Source organism: Lycorma delicatula, chromosome 2 (genome assembly GCF_047948215.1).
Source record: "Lycorma delicatula isolate Av1 chromosome 2, ASM4794821v1, whole genome shotgun sequence".
Lineage (NCBI taxonomy): Eukaryota > Metazoa > Arthropoda > Insecta > Hemiptera > Fulgoridae > Lycorma > Lycorma delicatula.
This window is the reverse complement of record NC_134456.1, coordinates 81,828,346-81,845,204: the sequence shown is the minus strand read 5'-3', so window position 1 is coordinate 81,845,204 and position 16,859 is coordinate 81,828,346. Positions and strand designations below refer to the sequence as shown.

General features: G+C 30.4%; 1 protein-coding gene across 1 annotated transcript in view; it reads right to left on the bottom strand.

The window, feature by feature from the left end:
• Window positions 1-2,279: 2,279 nt before the first annotated feature.
• The window catches only part of LOC142318940 (tonsoku-like protein), a 90,629-nt gene continuing 76,049 nt past the window's right edge, over window positions 2,280-16,859 (bottom strand). Inside the window, exons 26-27 of the mRNA XM_075355620.1 lie at window positions 8,500-8,731; window positions 2,280-2,595 (exon numbers count right to left, since the gene is read on the bottom strand). Of these exons, the coding sequence (XP_075211735.1) occupies window positions 2,346-2,595; window positions 8,500-8,731 (482 nt within the window). The 3' untranslated portion in view covers window positions 2,280-2,345. The remainder of the gene's footprint in view (window positions 2,596-8,499; window positions 8,732-16,859) is intronic.

Sequence of the window (16,859 nt, the reverse complement as noted above, 5' to 3'; positions counted from 1 at the left end):
TATAGCACCACATTTCAAAAGCTTCTAATCTTTTCTTCTCAGATACTCCGATTGTCCAAGTTTCACTTCCATATAAAGTGACACTCCAAACATATACTTTCAAAAATCTTTTCCTGACATTTAAATTAATTTTTGATGTAAACAAATTATATTTCTTACTGAAGGCTCGTTTCGCTTGTGCTATTCGGCATTTTATATCGCTCCTGCTTCGTCCTTCTTTAGTAATTCTACTTCCCAAATAACAAAACTCTTCTACCTCCATAATCTTTTCTCCTCCTATTTTCACATTCAGTGGTTCATCTTTGTTATTTCTACTACATTTCATTACTTTTGTTTTGTTCTTGTTTATTTTCATGCGATAGTTCTTGCGTAGGACTTCATCTATGCTGTTCATTGTTTCTTCTAAATCCTTTTTACTCTCGGCTAGAATTACTATATCATCAGCAAATCGTAGCATCTTTATCTTTTCACCTTGTACTGTTACTCCGAATCTAAATTGTTCTTTAACATCATTAACTGCTAGTTCCGTGTAAAGATTAAAAAGTAACTGAGATAGGGAACATCCTTGTCGGACTCCCTTTCTTATTACGGCTTCTTTCTTATGTTCTTCAATTATTACTGTTGCTGTTTGGTTCCTGTACATGTTAGCAATTGTTCTTCTATCTCTGTATTTGAACCCTAATTTTTTTTAAATGCTGAACATTTTATTCCAGTCTACGTTATCGAATGCCTTTTCTAGGTCTATAAACGCCAAGTATGTCAGTTTGTTTTTCTTTAATCTTCCTTCTACTATTAATCTGAGGCCTAAAATTGCTTCCCTTGTCCCTAGACTTTTCCTGAAACCAAATTGGTCTTCTCCTAACACTTCTTCCACTCTCCTCTCAATTCTTCTGTATAGAATTCTAGTTAACATTTTTGATGCATGACTAGTTAAACTAATTGTTCTGTATTCTTCACATTTATCTGCCCCTGCTTTCTTTGGTATCATGACTATAACACTTTTTTTGAAGTCTGACGGAAATTCCCCTTATTTGTGTAATACACAATTAAAATGTATTACATAATAATACATTTAATTTTTAACAAGCTGCAAAATTCTTACGTTTGTATTTCTCTTTTTTTTTGTTTAGCCTCTGGAACCATCATAAGGTATTACTTCAGAAGATGATATGTATGAAAATGAAGTGTAGTCTTGTACAGTCTCAGGCTGACCATTTCTGAGATGTATGGTTAATTGAAATCCAACCACCAAAGAACACCGGTATCCATAATCTGGTTTATAAATCCATATAAAAGTAACTGCCTTTACTAGGATTTGAACCTTAGAACTCTCAACTTTGAAATCAGCTGATTTGTAAAGACGTGTTCACCACTAGACCAACCCCCCAGTGGATTCTTATGTTTGTATGTAGATTTTAGAAACTTTACTGAGAATCAAATTCTCCACAAGTTCTATTTAAAAATCTTTATGTATTTTTCTCATTTAATGCTAAACGTAAAATAGTGTTTATTGACACCAATCTTTTTATTTTACCCCAGATTACTTGAAAACTACTACAAGGTGATTTAAAAAAATGAGAATTTTTTAAATGCATAACGATACCAAAGTTGGCTGTACTGCTTAACACAAAAGCAACTTTTGTGTTAAGGTTTTTGTCACTGGTTTGTGTCAACTTTTGTCACTGGTTTTGTAAAACATTTTTTTAAGGAAAAAAGGTTTTACAAAACCAGTGATTGTTTGGAAGGTAACACAGAGGGAGTTCAAAAGTTCCTGTTTTTTGTGTCAATCTGTAAAAATGCAATTTTCAGACCTATATTTTTTAATTTTTCGGTAAGATTTTATATTTAGTTTCTTATGAATATTACGGAAGTTTCCAGATATCTTATGCAGCATTCTGGATTTGAAGCCTGAAGGCAGCTGCATCCCTCATTATTTGTGATGTATGTGTGAGGTATAGTTTTGTACAACCCAGGCCGGTGATACCTGAGACGTGTGGTTAATTAAAGCTCAACCACCAAAGAACACCAGTATTCATATCCGAATAAAAGCAACTACTTTTATTAGGATTTGAACCACAGAATTTTTGGCTTTGAAATCAGCTGATTTACTAACAAGTTTTACCACTATACCAACCTGGTGGGTATTTCAAATAAATCCGCTAATTTTATCTCTTAATTATGTCCAGAGAATTATAATCTGGCTTAATTTTAAGAAAACCAGAAGAAATCTTCCGCCAGCCAGTAGGACTGTAATGAAAAATCACAGCACAGTTTTTTTATGAAGATATATTTCTGACAAAAATTATAAATTACATATTACCTATTACTTAAAAAAAATTAATCTCTTAATTACTGAACAGACTCTTCAGACTGTTTGTAGCAAATGAAAATGGGGCTGAGTGACCCCATTCGGAACCAAACGAGGAACTTAAGCAAAGGCTTGCAATACTTGAGATGAGTGGTTGATGGCAACAAACTCCAGCTAGATTAACTTCTGCAAGTGGTAGCTGTGTTACCTGTTGTGTTATCATTGTACTGAGTTGTTCATTTCCAGCTAAATTCAATTTTTGCAAATTTGGGCACGATTTAAAGCATCTGAAAAAGTAAAAAAAGAAAAGTGATTAAAACAATTTTTAAAAAATGTTTATTCTTTTGTAAAATTAAAATAAATTTTTTACAAAATTTACATTCACTAAGTGTCTTCTAATAGTACTCCCTTATGGTGTTATTGTGATTGTTGCAATATAAGATAGTCACAGCAGCTCAATCTGAACAATATTGTATTCATCAGTGTGTAGATATTAAATATGCTCAATTTTTTTTTTTTTTTTGAATTTTTCTTGATTCTTGGTTGATTCACATTAGGGTTATTGTAGACTTATTAAATACAGTTCTTGTTTTGATTTAAAATTATAAAAAAATACTTTTTCAACATAATTATATGTAATCATAACATTGAATTAATTTTTCTGAATATGTAATTTATTTGCACACTTCACCTTTCTTATATTTATTAATAAAGTATTATAATTTCAAGGCATACTCATAATGTAAGTACAATTTGTGAATGCCTCTATTGCAATGATACACAAAATTCACAACTTACCACATGTTTTAGCATACCATGTGACAAAGAAATAATTTTTATCAATTTCCATGCATGCTTAAATTGTAACTAATTAGAAAGACCACTCACTGAATATAAATATGGACTTTTATCAGCATTTTGACTGAATAATTTTAACTGAAATTAAACACCAGATATATGGAAGAAACAGTAAAGAAGCCACGAGAAATAGAATGATAAATAAATGCATTAGACGTCTGTGATCAGTGATGATTAGTACAGTATATTTAAGAAAACAAATTATTCAGAATTTTGTTGCTTGGCTTCTTTTCCTGAAATTTTCAAGTCCAGTGCTTTGGGAAGAATAATCAATGAGACAATAAGTTTAGTTATGGTATTATGTTGTTGCAAAACAACATCAGGCTGCACATAGCTGCTCCAAACCCTTACATTTCAGATTTAGAATCAAGTGATATGCACTAAAGAGATACCATTATGGCCAAAATCCTGATGGTCTAGAGCAGCATTTCTTAACCTAGGGTTGCAAAATTACCCCACAACTTTAACAAACAATAATGAAATTCTATGAGAAAAAAATCATTTTTTTGTAAATATTTTACTAATTTTTGTATAAGTACACATGAAAGAAAATAAATTAGTAAAATGGTTGTGTTTGACTTTAATTTAAAAGTTATCTATGTTACAAACGCACAAAGCAAATTGTTTTCTAAGTTATAAAAGATGATTTCTATGTTTAGTTTTTAGTGCAACCGTAAATGAGAAACCCTTTTCATAGAGATATGACGTGGTGAAAGGGATTAATATTTTTAATGCTTCTGTGACTAAATTTTCATATTCACTTTGACAAGTAAGTCAAAATATATCTAACTCTTCAGATATGAATTGTAGTTGTACATTTCATCAGCAGACATTTTGATGAGCTGGTCATAATCTAAACTGGTAGCGAGTGGAAACATATAAAAATTTTTGCTTTGAAGGCGAATAATCCAAATATCAAGCTTCTTAATGAAACCATGAACTTTGCCGTTAATGAAATATTTTTATTTCATTAAGTTTACATTCACATCATTTAAATGCAAAAATACATAATCTAAGTAAGCCAACAGCAATATACTTGTATACTCACTATTCTGTAAAAACATTGAGAATGACATTAGTTTATTCTGGAAAAACATTATTAATTCATTTCAAACTGACATTCTGCAAACCCTCACTCCTCTTTTATACTGCTGAGAGTACGATATGTTCAAACATATCATATGCATATTTGAACATGATGCTCTCACAGTGAAATTACATAAGCAGACCAAATTACAAGGAACCCGTACACATTAAATAACAATCTGTAAATTCAATGCATGTTCATACTAGTCGCTATTAATACACCTAAATAGTTTAAGTAGATTTTATTGAGTTGTGGTTGGAGGAATTAAAAAATATGTATTATTTACTTATTTACTTTTTGGGGGTAATGGAGCTAAAAAGGTTGAGAATCACTGGTCTAGAGAGCAGAACTGATTTTCACAGTTATGTTCAACAGTAAGAGAATACAGAGAATGGTAGAATCTAAACAGAAAAAATAAGTGAGATAACATGGATTAAATAGAAATTAATTGTGATTAACAACCTAACAGTATTTACTTTCCAGAAAAATTAAGTTAAAGGAACTTAATTTGTCTTTTTCATGAAAAATCCTTAAAAGTATTTAAGTATTTTAAAAGTATTATTTTAAAATTCTATTAGATTTTTATTTCAAATTTCTATTTTAGTGAGATAAAGAAAATGTTACTCTATTTTGAAATTATAGTAATATCATGTCAGTTGTTGAACATACTCAAATGTCATGATATTACTATAATTTCAAAATATTCAAAAATGATTCAATAACTTTAAAATGAGATTAAAATAAATAGGTCATTGAAAATCAATTACCATAAATGAACATTAACTAGGCCAGCACAGCACCTTGGTTTTCTTTAAGAACACTTATAAATACAACTATTTTTCACTAATTTAACAAACTTTTCATAAAAATGTAAAATTTATACTAACAGTACTATCAGGTATTAATACATTATACAGAGCGATTCACATAGTGTTATGTGGATTTGTGCTTCTGAGCTCAATCTATTAGTGAAAATAATGAAAAAGGTTCAAATAAACATGGGTTCAGAAACAATTCATCAGCGAGTTACAACTAGTGAAAGATTCTGACCTGATTCCTGGGTAAAGAGTTAAATAAAACTATGATGAAAATTTAGGAACCAAAATTAAGAAGTAAAGTCAGTGGTTTCTGACTTAAAAAATTGAATAAAACAGATTCGAAAACCATATCTCTAGTAGTTTTCATAATATCCAACGTAAAACAAAAAAAATTGTTGTCTGCAAAAGTATTTTTTTACATTAGTAATACAAAAACTTTATTAAATGACTAAGAAATACATAAAATTGAATATCAAAACTTGTAGTTTAATTTTGAGAAATTGATGTAAAATGTATTTGTTTTTTATAAAATAAATACAAATTCAACAAATTTGATTTCATTTCTAACACTTACTGTATGAAAACTTTTAAATGTTATCAACTTGATACAATGTTAAAAAATAAAAATGTAATAGATTCATTTAATAGTTTACAGTAAATTTTCAAAAATCTGTCCTACTTCAATACATTTGGCTGCACTCTTTCAAACTGCTAGTGTGCTCTCTGCAATTCTTAAAAACTTTTCTCTATTTGTGCAGTGGCATCTGTAATATGAGCAACTAATTTTTTATGCATATGAACTCTTGCACACAATAATTTTCATCCAACCCCACATGCAAAAATCTAATTATCTTAAATCAAATGATATTGGTCGCCCATCACAGCCAGTCCACTGCTCTGGAAATTGCTTATTTATGTAGGCCGATAAGGCACATGAGAAGTAGGGAGGCACATCATCATACTGACAGTAGAAATGGCAGTTATTCCTTAAGGATCTCCAAGTAAATGTCTGAATAGACATCTTGGGAAAATAAATAGTCAAATTAGCTGATCATAAAGTAGACCACACCACTGATTGATGTTGAAATTACATTCTACTGTTGTGAGTGGATTGACTGCCCAAGTATTTTTGTTGTGAAGGTTATTGATGCTATCCTGAGTAAACTGAGGCTCATTAAATAGAATGAATCTGTGCAATCATTGGTTCATATTCAACCAGTTCAATATTGTAAATGAAGAGGAGTTTCTTGGTTGATAATTTGTACTCTTGATTATGGTTAAGGATACAGCTTCTCATCGCAAAGTGTCCTCCACACTGTGTACTAACACCCAGACCGCATTGAGTAGCCAGTATAATGGCTTCATCATGGTCGTGTGAGTACTAATGCTGGGAAGTATTTCAACATGCAACGTTTCTTGTTGCGTATGGAATGTTTCACTATTGTTTTAGGATTTGGAACTCTGAAGTTAAACGTCTTTGATATTCTGCAGCAGTAGCATTTCCATCGTACATCCCCAAGATAAATACGATGTAAGTATAACAAAGGCATTGCTGCAGTATGGCACAATTAAAAAAAATGCATGTACACTTAAACTACACTGTAGTGATAACAATTCACAGCAGTAATGTAGAACATGCTACGCACTGATGACACTACATAAAATGGATTGTTGGCCAACTGCTTTCTGTTACCAACTCATGAAATCATAATTTTTGAAATTTTCATTTTGAAGTGAATTCACTATCTTTCAGAAGCCTGTGAATTTGGCAATAAACTTTATTATCTGAATAACATTAACACTGGCTTTTTTATTTTATTAATTTTTTTTGTCATTACATTTTGTAGGAAATCAAATATACTTTGTACATGTAATCACTTAATTTTCATATAGTAAATGTTAGTGATAAAATCAAATTTCTTGAAATATATTTATTTCGATATCTAACTTCTTGACATGTTTTGAAATTAATTTTACACATTTATTAATCATATCAGACAACAAATTTTTATGTCGGATATAATGAATACTACTGAAGATATATGGTTCTGGAACATTTTATTAAATTTGTCGGGTTAAAAACCATCAAGTTTATTGCTTTATTGCTTAATTTGGGTTCCTAGACTTTGTCTTTAATTCACTTTTTGCCCAGGAATTAGGATGAAATCTTTCACTAACTGTAACTCACTAACAGAATGTTTCTGGACCCATGTTTATATGAACTATTTTCATTATTTTAGCTAGTAGAAAGAGCTCAGAAAGCGTCAGTAACACGTGAATCGCCTACATAAGCCAAGTTAGATTTTTTCACAGTTTGGTCATCTAAGCATGAAAGTAATTTACTTGAGTAACATTATTTGAAGTTGAAATTAGCATGTGATCTAGAATAAAAACTGACAATACTGATAACATTATGGTATAATGATAAGTGCATGATAAGAAAAGATTTCCTTTTAATTAGGTCAGCTTTGTGTATATTAGCTATAAATAGAACTTAGAAAAATTATTCATCTTTTTATAGTTAATTTATTTAATTACTATTTAATGACTGTGTAAATGTAACATTTTGCCTCTGACAATTGAGTAAATTATAGTCAGAAATTATAAAAACAGGCAGAAAGAGAAAGTATTTACTATTTTTTAACAGAAAATTTATAAGCAAAAGATATTAAAAAAATTATACATTTTTAAAGAGCACATTTTCACAAGTTAGTTTACTAAAATTTTGCAATTCTTCAGTACATAAAAAAATAAATTAAAGTTTACAGTAGAAGAGTTGTGCAAAGACAGTTTGAAGGACACACACCTTGCACAAAACTAGAAAATTTTGTTGTTCCATGTTTATTATTTTGTATATTTACTGCTATTACAAACACATAATTTTTTACTAAAATTAAGTAAAAGTAAATTAGCCTGATATATCTTCAGAAGTAATACCCCATTCATAATTTCAGTCAATGTTAATTTCAGGAAAATCTGTATATATTACATCTGAATCCTTAACTAATATATATTCAATCAACTTAATATAATTTAACTTTCTTAAACAAGCCATCATGCATTTTTATAAATAAAAAGTAAACATTGGAGTTCATACAATACAAATATAATGACATCTCCACACAAAAAATTGAGGTGAGTTTTCCCATCAACAGCACACACATTAATATTTTCAAAATATCATCAAATGCATAAAAATACAAATATAATCAGAACTAAAAATAGCTAAGAATATGCATCTATCAATGTGATCTGGAACTTATAAAAATAAACTAGTACTGATTTTTCAACAGTTTCAGTTTGAAACATATCTGTTGAAAAGTTGTAAAGTTCTTAAGCATTTCATGCACTTACTCATAAATCTTATACATTTATATATAAACTAAATTACATGAGAAATTTCTAAAAAAAAAAACCGTTTGACTTACTCAATCAATGGAACCATATCATCATCATCGATATCACAATATGACAGATTAAGTTCTACCAAATTGTGTGGAACACACTGACCCAGGAAGACAGCAACTTCTCTCCCAATGAACTGGCCAATAGCAGCTAAATTAAGACTTCGTACTTTATCTGGATTTAATTTACTCAAAAAACCTCGAGCTCCTTCTCGTCCTATCTTGTTGTAGCTTATATCAAGAACTTCAATGTTTTCTATAACACATTTGTATAATAATTAGGTTTAAAATAAAAAGCCAAACATCTTTTTTTCCAAACTACCAAGATAATGATTAAGAAATAAGTTTTCATTTCTCTAAATAAAAATATTATTGATTTCTTAATGACTTTTTTAAACAATTCTTTAAGATGGTGCTTACAGATGTGATTTCCTTTGCAATTCAAGAATTGTTGTTTGTGGATGCTGCAAAAATTACTGATATATTTATTTGAACTTATAACTTTTTATGAATTGTCCTAAACTTTCATCAGCATAATTTAAATTCTACATTAAAAAAAGGTATATAAAAAGATGAATACACCACAATAAATTTACTTACGAATTATATAATTATGCAGAGTTATTTATCGAAAAATACTAACAAAATGGTATAAACTCAAAAAGTTTAAAAATGTATCAGAAAATAAGTATTTCAGCTCACTTCTGATAGCGCTGCATATCAATCTGGAAGTTATTTATTCCATGATAATATATTACATTTACACTACCCTGTTACTGATACAAAATAGAGCTTGAGATTGTTTTGTTTAATGACAAAAATTATTTATATCAAGATCATTTAGCTGTGAACTCATGAAAGATACCAAACTGCTGAGAAGCAAATCTAAAATCATAACATCAGGAGCCATAAATTATTGTCACATGTTTGTGGCTCGATCAGGATATTGAGAGATAGCATCATGGTAATCACAACAATAATAATAAACAGTGATTACATACAAAACAGAAGTTAAAGTAATTGTCAGGATTTATTTACAGATAGTTTTAAATATTGAAAAGCAGAATTCAGTTCCATTAACAAAAGACATTAGCATGACCGCTAGTTTTAACACTTTTAACCACTAACCTTGTATTAACAACTATAGTACAATAAATAAGTATAAAGTTCTTTTACTGCAAATACCTCTGCTGTTCATAAATAAAACTACGCACAATTTATGAATGGAATTTAGTACATTATCTCTTTCTCTTTAGTCTAACAGTAACTCACCGAATCCTTTTTGTTTTCATGTACTGGAATTACTTGTGGCATCACCTTAATTGCATTGAACTTTGTGCGCACTAAAAATTCACTCCTTCACTGTCCTCGCAGAACTCACATCCTGCAGACTGATATCTTGCAGAACTCACATGCCACAGACTCACTGTCAACTGGTCTTACTCGGAGTACTACTATCTTCTTCACCTTTGAGCTTAAGAACGATCGACCGAGCCCTCATTCATTCCTAACCTGGATAAGGTAACTCTTCTCACAGAATAACATCGGTTTAGGCATGTCAGTAGGCAGTATTACATAGGATGAGGGTTAAACAAACCTGTTACCTTTACTTAAAGTTTCTTTTAGCCCTTTTCTGAATTCATTCCATAATTATATTTTCTACTACTATCTTTTTAATTGGCAGGAATCTGTTACTCAGGTCTGTTATACCAGTCTTGTTACAATATTTTCTGTTGCACACATTGGAGAAGTTGAAGTTATGGCTTCCTCAATTTCCTAATTGTTGTACTCTAAATCTATTGTAGTAATGGGATTAAAAATTATGATATTCTATCTAATACACAGAATTTTTCCAAAAAAGAAAAAGAAAATTCAGAGCACTACCCTTGACAAATATTACCAAAAAAATGTGAAGTATTCCAAGCTTGTGGAAGATTTAAACCCAGTAACTTTAGGATGACAGGCATAGGTGCTACTACCCCATTGTATAAGTATGTTTGATATTTTTTTTTTAAATTAAAAAAATATAACTTATCACCAACAGCAAGTTTCACAGTAATACTACACTAAACATGTATGGATTTCACATGAGCAAAATAATCGTATATTTCAAAATAAAAAATCTATCAGAAAGTCACAAAAGAATTATTAATTATTCTATTTTTATGAATAATTAATAATGTCTGCATAATTGTATGATTCTCTAGACATTTTGACTGAAGATTTTCATGTAATTTTTAATGGTAAAATCTTTTGCTATCTTTTTCAACAAACACAGACATATTTGTTTCCAGTTTTGCTTTTTAAATAGATGATATGAATTCTAATACACCATCCTCATTAATGTGTACATAACTGCAACTGTTAAGTTTTTTAATTTTTTTTTCATCATCCATTTTTCCTTAAATTCTATTGAACTTCTTCCCAATGTTAGATTTTTAAAAACTTTCATAAAACCTTACAAAACACTAATAAAAATCACAAAATACATACAATTATTTACACAAAGAAATGAATTGTAGACATATTACAATAAAAATTATAATAAATTGTAATTAGCAATAAGATGTCAATACCATATAAAGGGAACTGCACCCAGTGTTTCTAACTTTGACTATTCATGGAAAATAGTTCACTAAATCAAATGGTATTATTATACTTTGCTCACACCCTGCAGTTTCCAAAATGTTCCTGATGTTGCAGAGCCATCATATTTTATGGAATGCAATTTACACAATTACTACTGGTTAATTATTGGTTTTGTCAAAAAGTGTGTTTTCTGAGAATAAATGAGTTTTCAACTTGTTCAAGTATATGAGAATGATTGTCCACATGAATCCATTGTGTGATGATGATTGACCATCATCTTCCAGGTTCAAATGATGAATTTTTTTTTTGGTTTTGTCTGAAATCTTGAAATATTTATATGATCCTTTTAAAAACTTCATTTACTTCACAATAATTTGTAACATTTCTTTACAAATATAGCACAGCAATTTTACTGTACATTTACACAACTCTATTTTAATTTGAATGATGTATAAGGTGCTGAAGTGAATCTTGAATCTAGTATAGTGCCTGTTTTCCAATCTGAAAACATTCAGTTTAGTTTTCACGTGCAGAAGCAAATTGCTTTCAAGTAAATACCACTTATTTTATGTTAGTGAATGGTATTATGGATTATTTTTAAATATTTTTTAATTCTGCTGTTTATGCTTTATAAATAATTAATTATTGTGACATAAGAAAATATGATATTTTTTTAATGTTTTAAAAATGTAGGCTGATTCTCAACAGTATTGTATTATAATTACGTCAGTAGACAAATGCTAAATGATAAATTAACTAACATTATAACTGATAAACATACATAAACGTAGCTTATAATCTACCATGATTTTATTTATCAAAAAAATAAACACAGACAAGCCAAGTATTATAACTCAGGAAACAAGTCGCCTTTCTTAGAATCATATCAAGACACAATATTGCTATATTGTTTATTATATGCTCATAGTTTTCAAATGCAGCCAGGCCAATATTAAAATAAATAATTATCCATAAGCCAATATACTGAATGTTAGTATAATCCAGTTAACTAGTTGTCCTGTAATTGTTGATCCTGTTAGAGCATTTGGGCAAATTCTGTTTTTCTTTATTTGAGTTTTGATTGAGAAAAGGTTTTCTTAAATGTTTTCACATTTTATAATCAGTTGTGTATTTTCGTGTTTTAAAATTATGAGTGAACTTAAGTCTAATGTAAAAACAAAAAAACTAAAATGTCTGGCCCGGGAAGTAATAAATAATATTTATGAGTATATGAAACAAGAAGGTGATAGAATTCCAAAGTTAGAAAAGGAAGATTTAATAGCCGAGGTGCGGCTATTAAATAACGAGACTAAAGCTGTAAAATATTTTATTTTATATTTATATATATTTAGTTATTATCCCCAATATACACCCCTCCTCTATTCCTACAATGCTCCATGCGAATTTTTCGTTGTTTGAAACAGTGCTGGAAGTCTTCTTCTGCGAGCTCTTTCATAATGCGTGCCTCTTTTCCTTTCACAGCTTCAACAGTCTGAAATCTTGTTCCATTTAAAGCAGATTTGACCTTGGGGAACAGATAGAAGTCACATGGTGCCAGGTCAGGCGAATAAGGTGGATGGTTTAACACTGGGATGTTACACTTGGCTAGAAGCATCTCGACAGACAATGCAGTGTGAGCTAGTGCGTTGTCCTGATGAAGAAACCATAACTTGTTCCTCCACTGTTTGGATCGTTTGTTTCTTATTTTTTCACGGAGTTAAGCAAGGACCTTGAATAAAGACAAGAATAGTCAATCAACAGTTAGGTCAGATCAGATCAGATTACCAATTTTTTCAATATTTTTATCCGTTTTTGATGTGGAAGGGCGACTCGGGGAATATCATCTTCAACGTATTCTTGACTATCTTGGAAACACTTAAACCACTCAGAAACCTGCATACGTAATAAACATTCATTGTCATATCCCTTTTTTAATAAAAGATAAGTTTTGGTACAAGTTTTTCCAACTTTCATATGAAATTTCATGACAACACTGTTCTAATAAAGCGCTTAGCATTTTTTTGAAAAAACAAAAAAAACAGAAGTTATCCAAACGAATGCCACGGCCAGACTAATATGTCTACAGAAAATGGAGTGACAACAATCAAAAGAAAAGGCTTCACACTACACAGCTGTTGGTCGTACAAATTTGGCGCAAGCACAGTTCTTCTGTAGCAGCATTAGTCTCATTATTTAATAGCCACATCTGATTCACATTAAAAAATGGGAAGAAAGGACAGCTGCTGGTAATGGGATGTGACGATCCCAAGCTCAAAGTGAGAAAAGGAAAAAGCAGTTGCCAGAAAAATTAACCAAAAATTCAGAGACTTCTTTGTCTTCCAAAATAAAATACAAACCCTGTTAAAAGCCTGCAACAGGACTAGATGACTGCAACTAGTGTATGGTGAGACGGACTATAAACGAATTTCATGAAACTGATAAACTACCGGGGTGAAAAAGATAATGTTAGCACTTAAAGATGCTATTGATTATTCAGGAAAAGAGATGAGTTTGAGAAAAATAATAAAAGAATTGGGGTTTACGTGGAGAAAAACCGAAAATAACAAGAAGGTTCTCACTGATCAACATGACATAAGGTTTAAATGTACTCAGTATCTGACTGATGTAAACAAATTTAGAACCGAAAATAGACTGATAATGTGTCTTGACAAGCCATATATATATTATCTTCTCATACTGCAAATAAATCATGGGTAGTGATGCAGGTGACAGGCTGAAAGTTCCTATTTCAAAAGGCAGCAGACTTATAGCGCATACTGGAGAAGAAGTGGGTTTATACCAAACATCTTACTAACCTGGCAAGCAAGTTTAAAAATTGTGATTACAGAGGTCAAATGAAAACAGAAAATTATTTAAAATGGACAGAAGAAATATTAATTTCAAACCTTCCCGATAATTCTGCAGTAATTTCTGATAACACACTTTATCACAATATCATTTTAGAAAAATCACCAATTTCCAATTCAAGAAAAAAGTTATGATAAAATGACTGCAGAGGATTTTTCACTTCTCAGTGCTGAAACACAGTTGTACGAATTGGTAAAAGTAATCCGGGAAAAGTATACCATGAATTTGACAAACTTTTACAAAAGTAGTCTGACGTTCTCAGACTACTTCCCTACCACTCAGATTTAAATTCTATTGAGATGGTTTGGCCAGAAGTTAACGGATGCATAGTAAGTCATAATGTAACTTTTGATATTAAAGTTGTTCAAAGGCTATGTGAAAATAAAATGGCCAACATGAATGAAAGAAATTGGAAGGTGTATTGTGTAAAAGTTAAGGAAACAGAAGCTAAATATATGTGACAAGAACACATTATTTATAATACTATGGAATCACTTATTATTTCTTTACAAGAAGATAATGAGTGTGCTAGTGATGATTATGATAACAGTATCTTTGGAAATTCTATTTCTTGCAAAGTGGATGGCGTTTTTTAAAAAATAATTTAAGGTTTTTTAAGGTTTTAGATAATTTTATTTTGTTCTAACATTTAAAAATAATTAGTTTCTACAGTAATTTCTGATTCCATTATTTAGTGTATTTAATCCATTACATTATCTTTTGAATATCTGTTTAGAAATAACATGGAACACCAAAACTCAATGAAGGAAATACATTTTAATTTACATATACCATTTTATGTGTAAGCCTACTACTGTACAATTTTCAGCTTTACATAAGCGCTTCTGTAATTCTTATTACATTTAACATTTTGAAAAATGGATAATAAAATATTTTTTTGCAGAAAATGATCAGATATTAATAAACATTTTTCTGTGAACCAATTAACTTAACACAACTTATATATACAAGGTCTATAAATAAAGTAATGAGACTACTTTGTTTTTTGGCAGCCACAGTGGCAACACTGTAAAGTTACTAGTAAACATATGGTTATATGAACAACTGATTTACATTAGATATTAATATTTTTAATCTATTCTTGCCACATCAGATGTAAACAAACTTTTTGTTGTGCGATACAAAAATAAGTGATTATGAGAACGTTGTGCAATCAAGTTTTGTGTTGAACTCTGTGAGAATGCTACTGAAACTTTTTCAAAATTGAAAAGGGCATATGGAGATGATGCTCTGTCACAAGCCAAGTTTTTAGGTGGTTTAAAGCATTTTCAGATGGCTGGGAATCAGTTGCGGATGATCCACACTCTGGAAGACCGTTAACATCAAAGTGACGACAATGCTGGGCTAATCAGACTTGATATGATACGACCAGCGATTTAATGTCAGAATGATTGCAGTACAATTGAATTTGAATCATAACCCAGTCCATCAAATTTTGACAGACGAATTGGACATAAAAAAAGTTTGTAAAAAATTGTCCCATAAACCTCACTCTTGAACAGAAAAACAACAGAGTGGAAGTGTGCCACGATCTTCTAAAGCAAACTGAAAGCTGATCCTGATTTTCTAAAAAAATTTATTACTGGTGATGAATCTTGGATATTTGAGTACGACCCAGAAACAAACTGCCAGAGCAAGGAGTGGCACACTTCAAACTCACCACGTACCAAAAAAGCAAAAATGAGTAAATCAAAATTCAAAACCACGCTAATTTGTTTCTTCGATAGTAATGGCATTATCCATGAGTTTTTGCCTACAGGACAGATTGTAAATCAATGTGTTTACCGAGAAATTCTTTAAAGACTGTGGAGATGAGTTCCCCGTGTGAGACCAGCCATCAAAGACAACTTGATGCTGCATCATGACAATCCACCTTATCATACTGCACTCTAAATTAATGAGTTTTTGGCAAAGAAAAACATTTTTGTTGTTCCTCAACCACCTTATTCACCTGACTTGAGCCCTGCAACTTTTTTCTGTTCCTGACTTTAAAACACACCTCAAAGGACACCATTTTGGAACAGCAGAGAACATAAAAAAAAATTAACCGACCATCTGAAGGATATTCCGGTTTCTGAGTTTCAATACTACTATGGAGAAAGGGAAAACCACCTGAGCATTGCGTTGAGTTGCATGGCTTCCCAAGGGAGCTGTTTCAAAGGTGATAAGACTCCATGTATAATTGGATTGTAAATAAAAAGCTTTTCTGAACCAGTCTCATTACTTTATTTACAAACCTCATAAGTTATTATTGTATAAATTTAAAAATGTAATTATATTTAAAATATTAGCAATACACTGAGGTGATTAAATTTTCAAAAAATTGTGTTTTGTGATCTAATATATAGGTCAACAAAAAAAAAATCTTGGAACTGAGATAATGCATTTATCTCTGAGATAATGAATGTATTTTTTTATGCTGAATCTTAAGATGAAATCAGTTTTTCTTCATCACCCTCAGGTTTTATTTATGATCCTCTAAGATATTGAGAAACTTCTTAAATAATAGAATACAAAAATAATAATAATAATAATAAATACAATTAAAATTCCTACCTTTATTTTGGAGAGATTTATGTTTATCTTAATTTATTTTTTCTTATTTTCCTTTTGTGTTCAGTGAAGTCTTCTTTTTATCATCCAGCAGTAGTCACTATCATAGATTCATCTCATCTCCTTTGATAACGTTGTTCCAGCTGCAATTTATCTTGGTGGAACCTTTCTCCATGTTTGTCACTGATGCCACAAGTTTACAGGGAAAGTGTGCAAATGAGAAAGTAAAATATAAATTTTCAATGACATTCTGCAGCTTAAATTTATGTAGTTCACTAAGAGTTCATTTATAAACTGATCATGGTTTTCAGCTTTTTTGTTTCCAAGAAAACTGGTAACGACATCTTTGAATG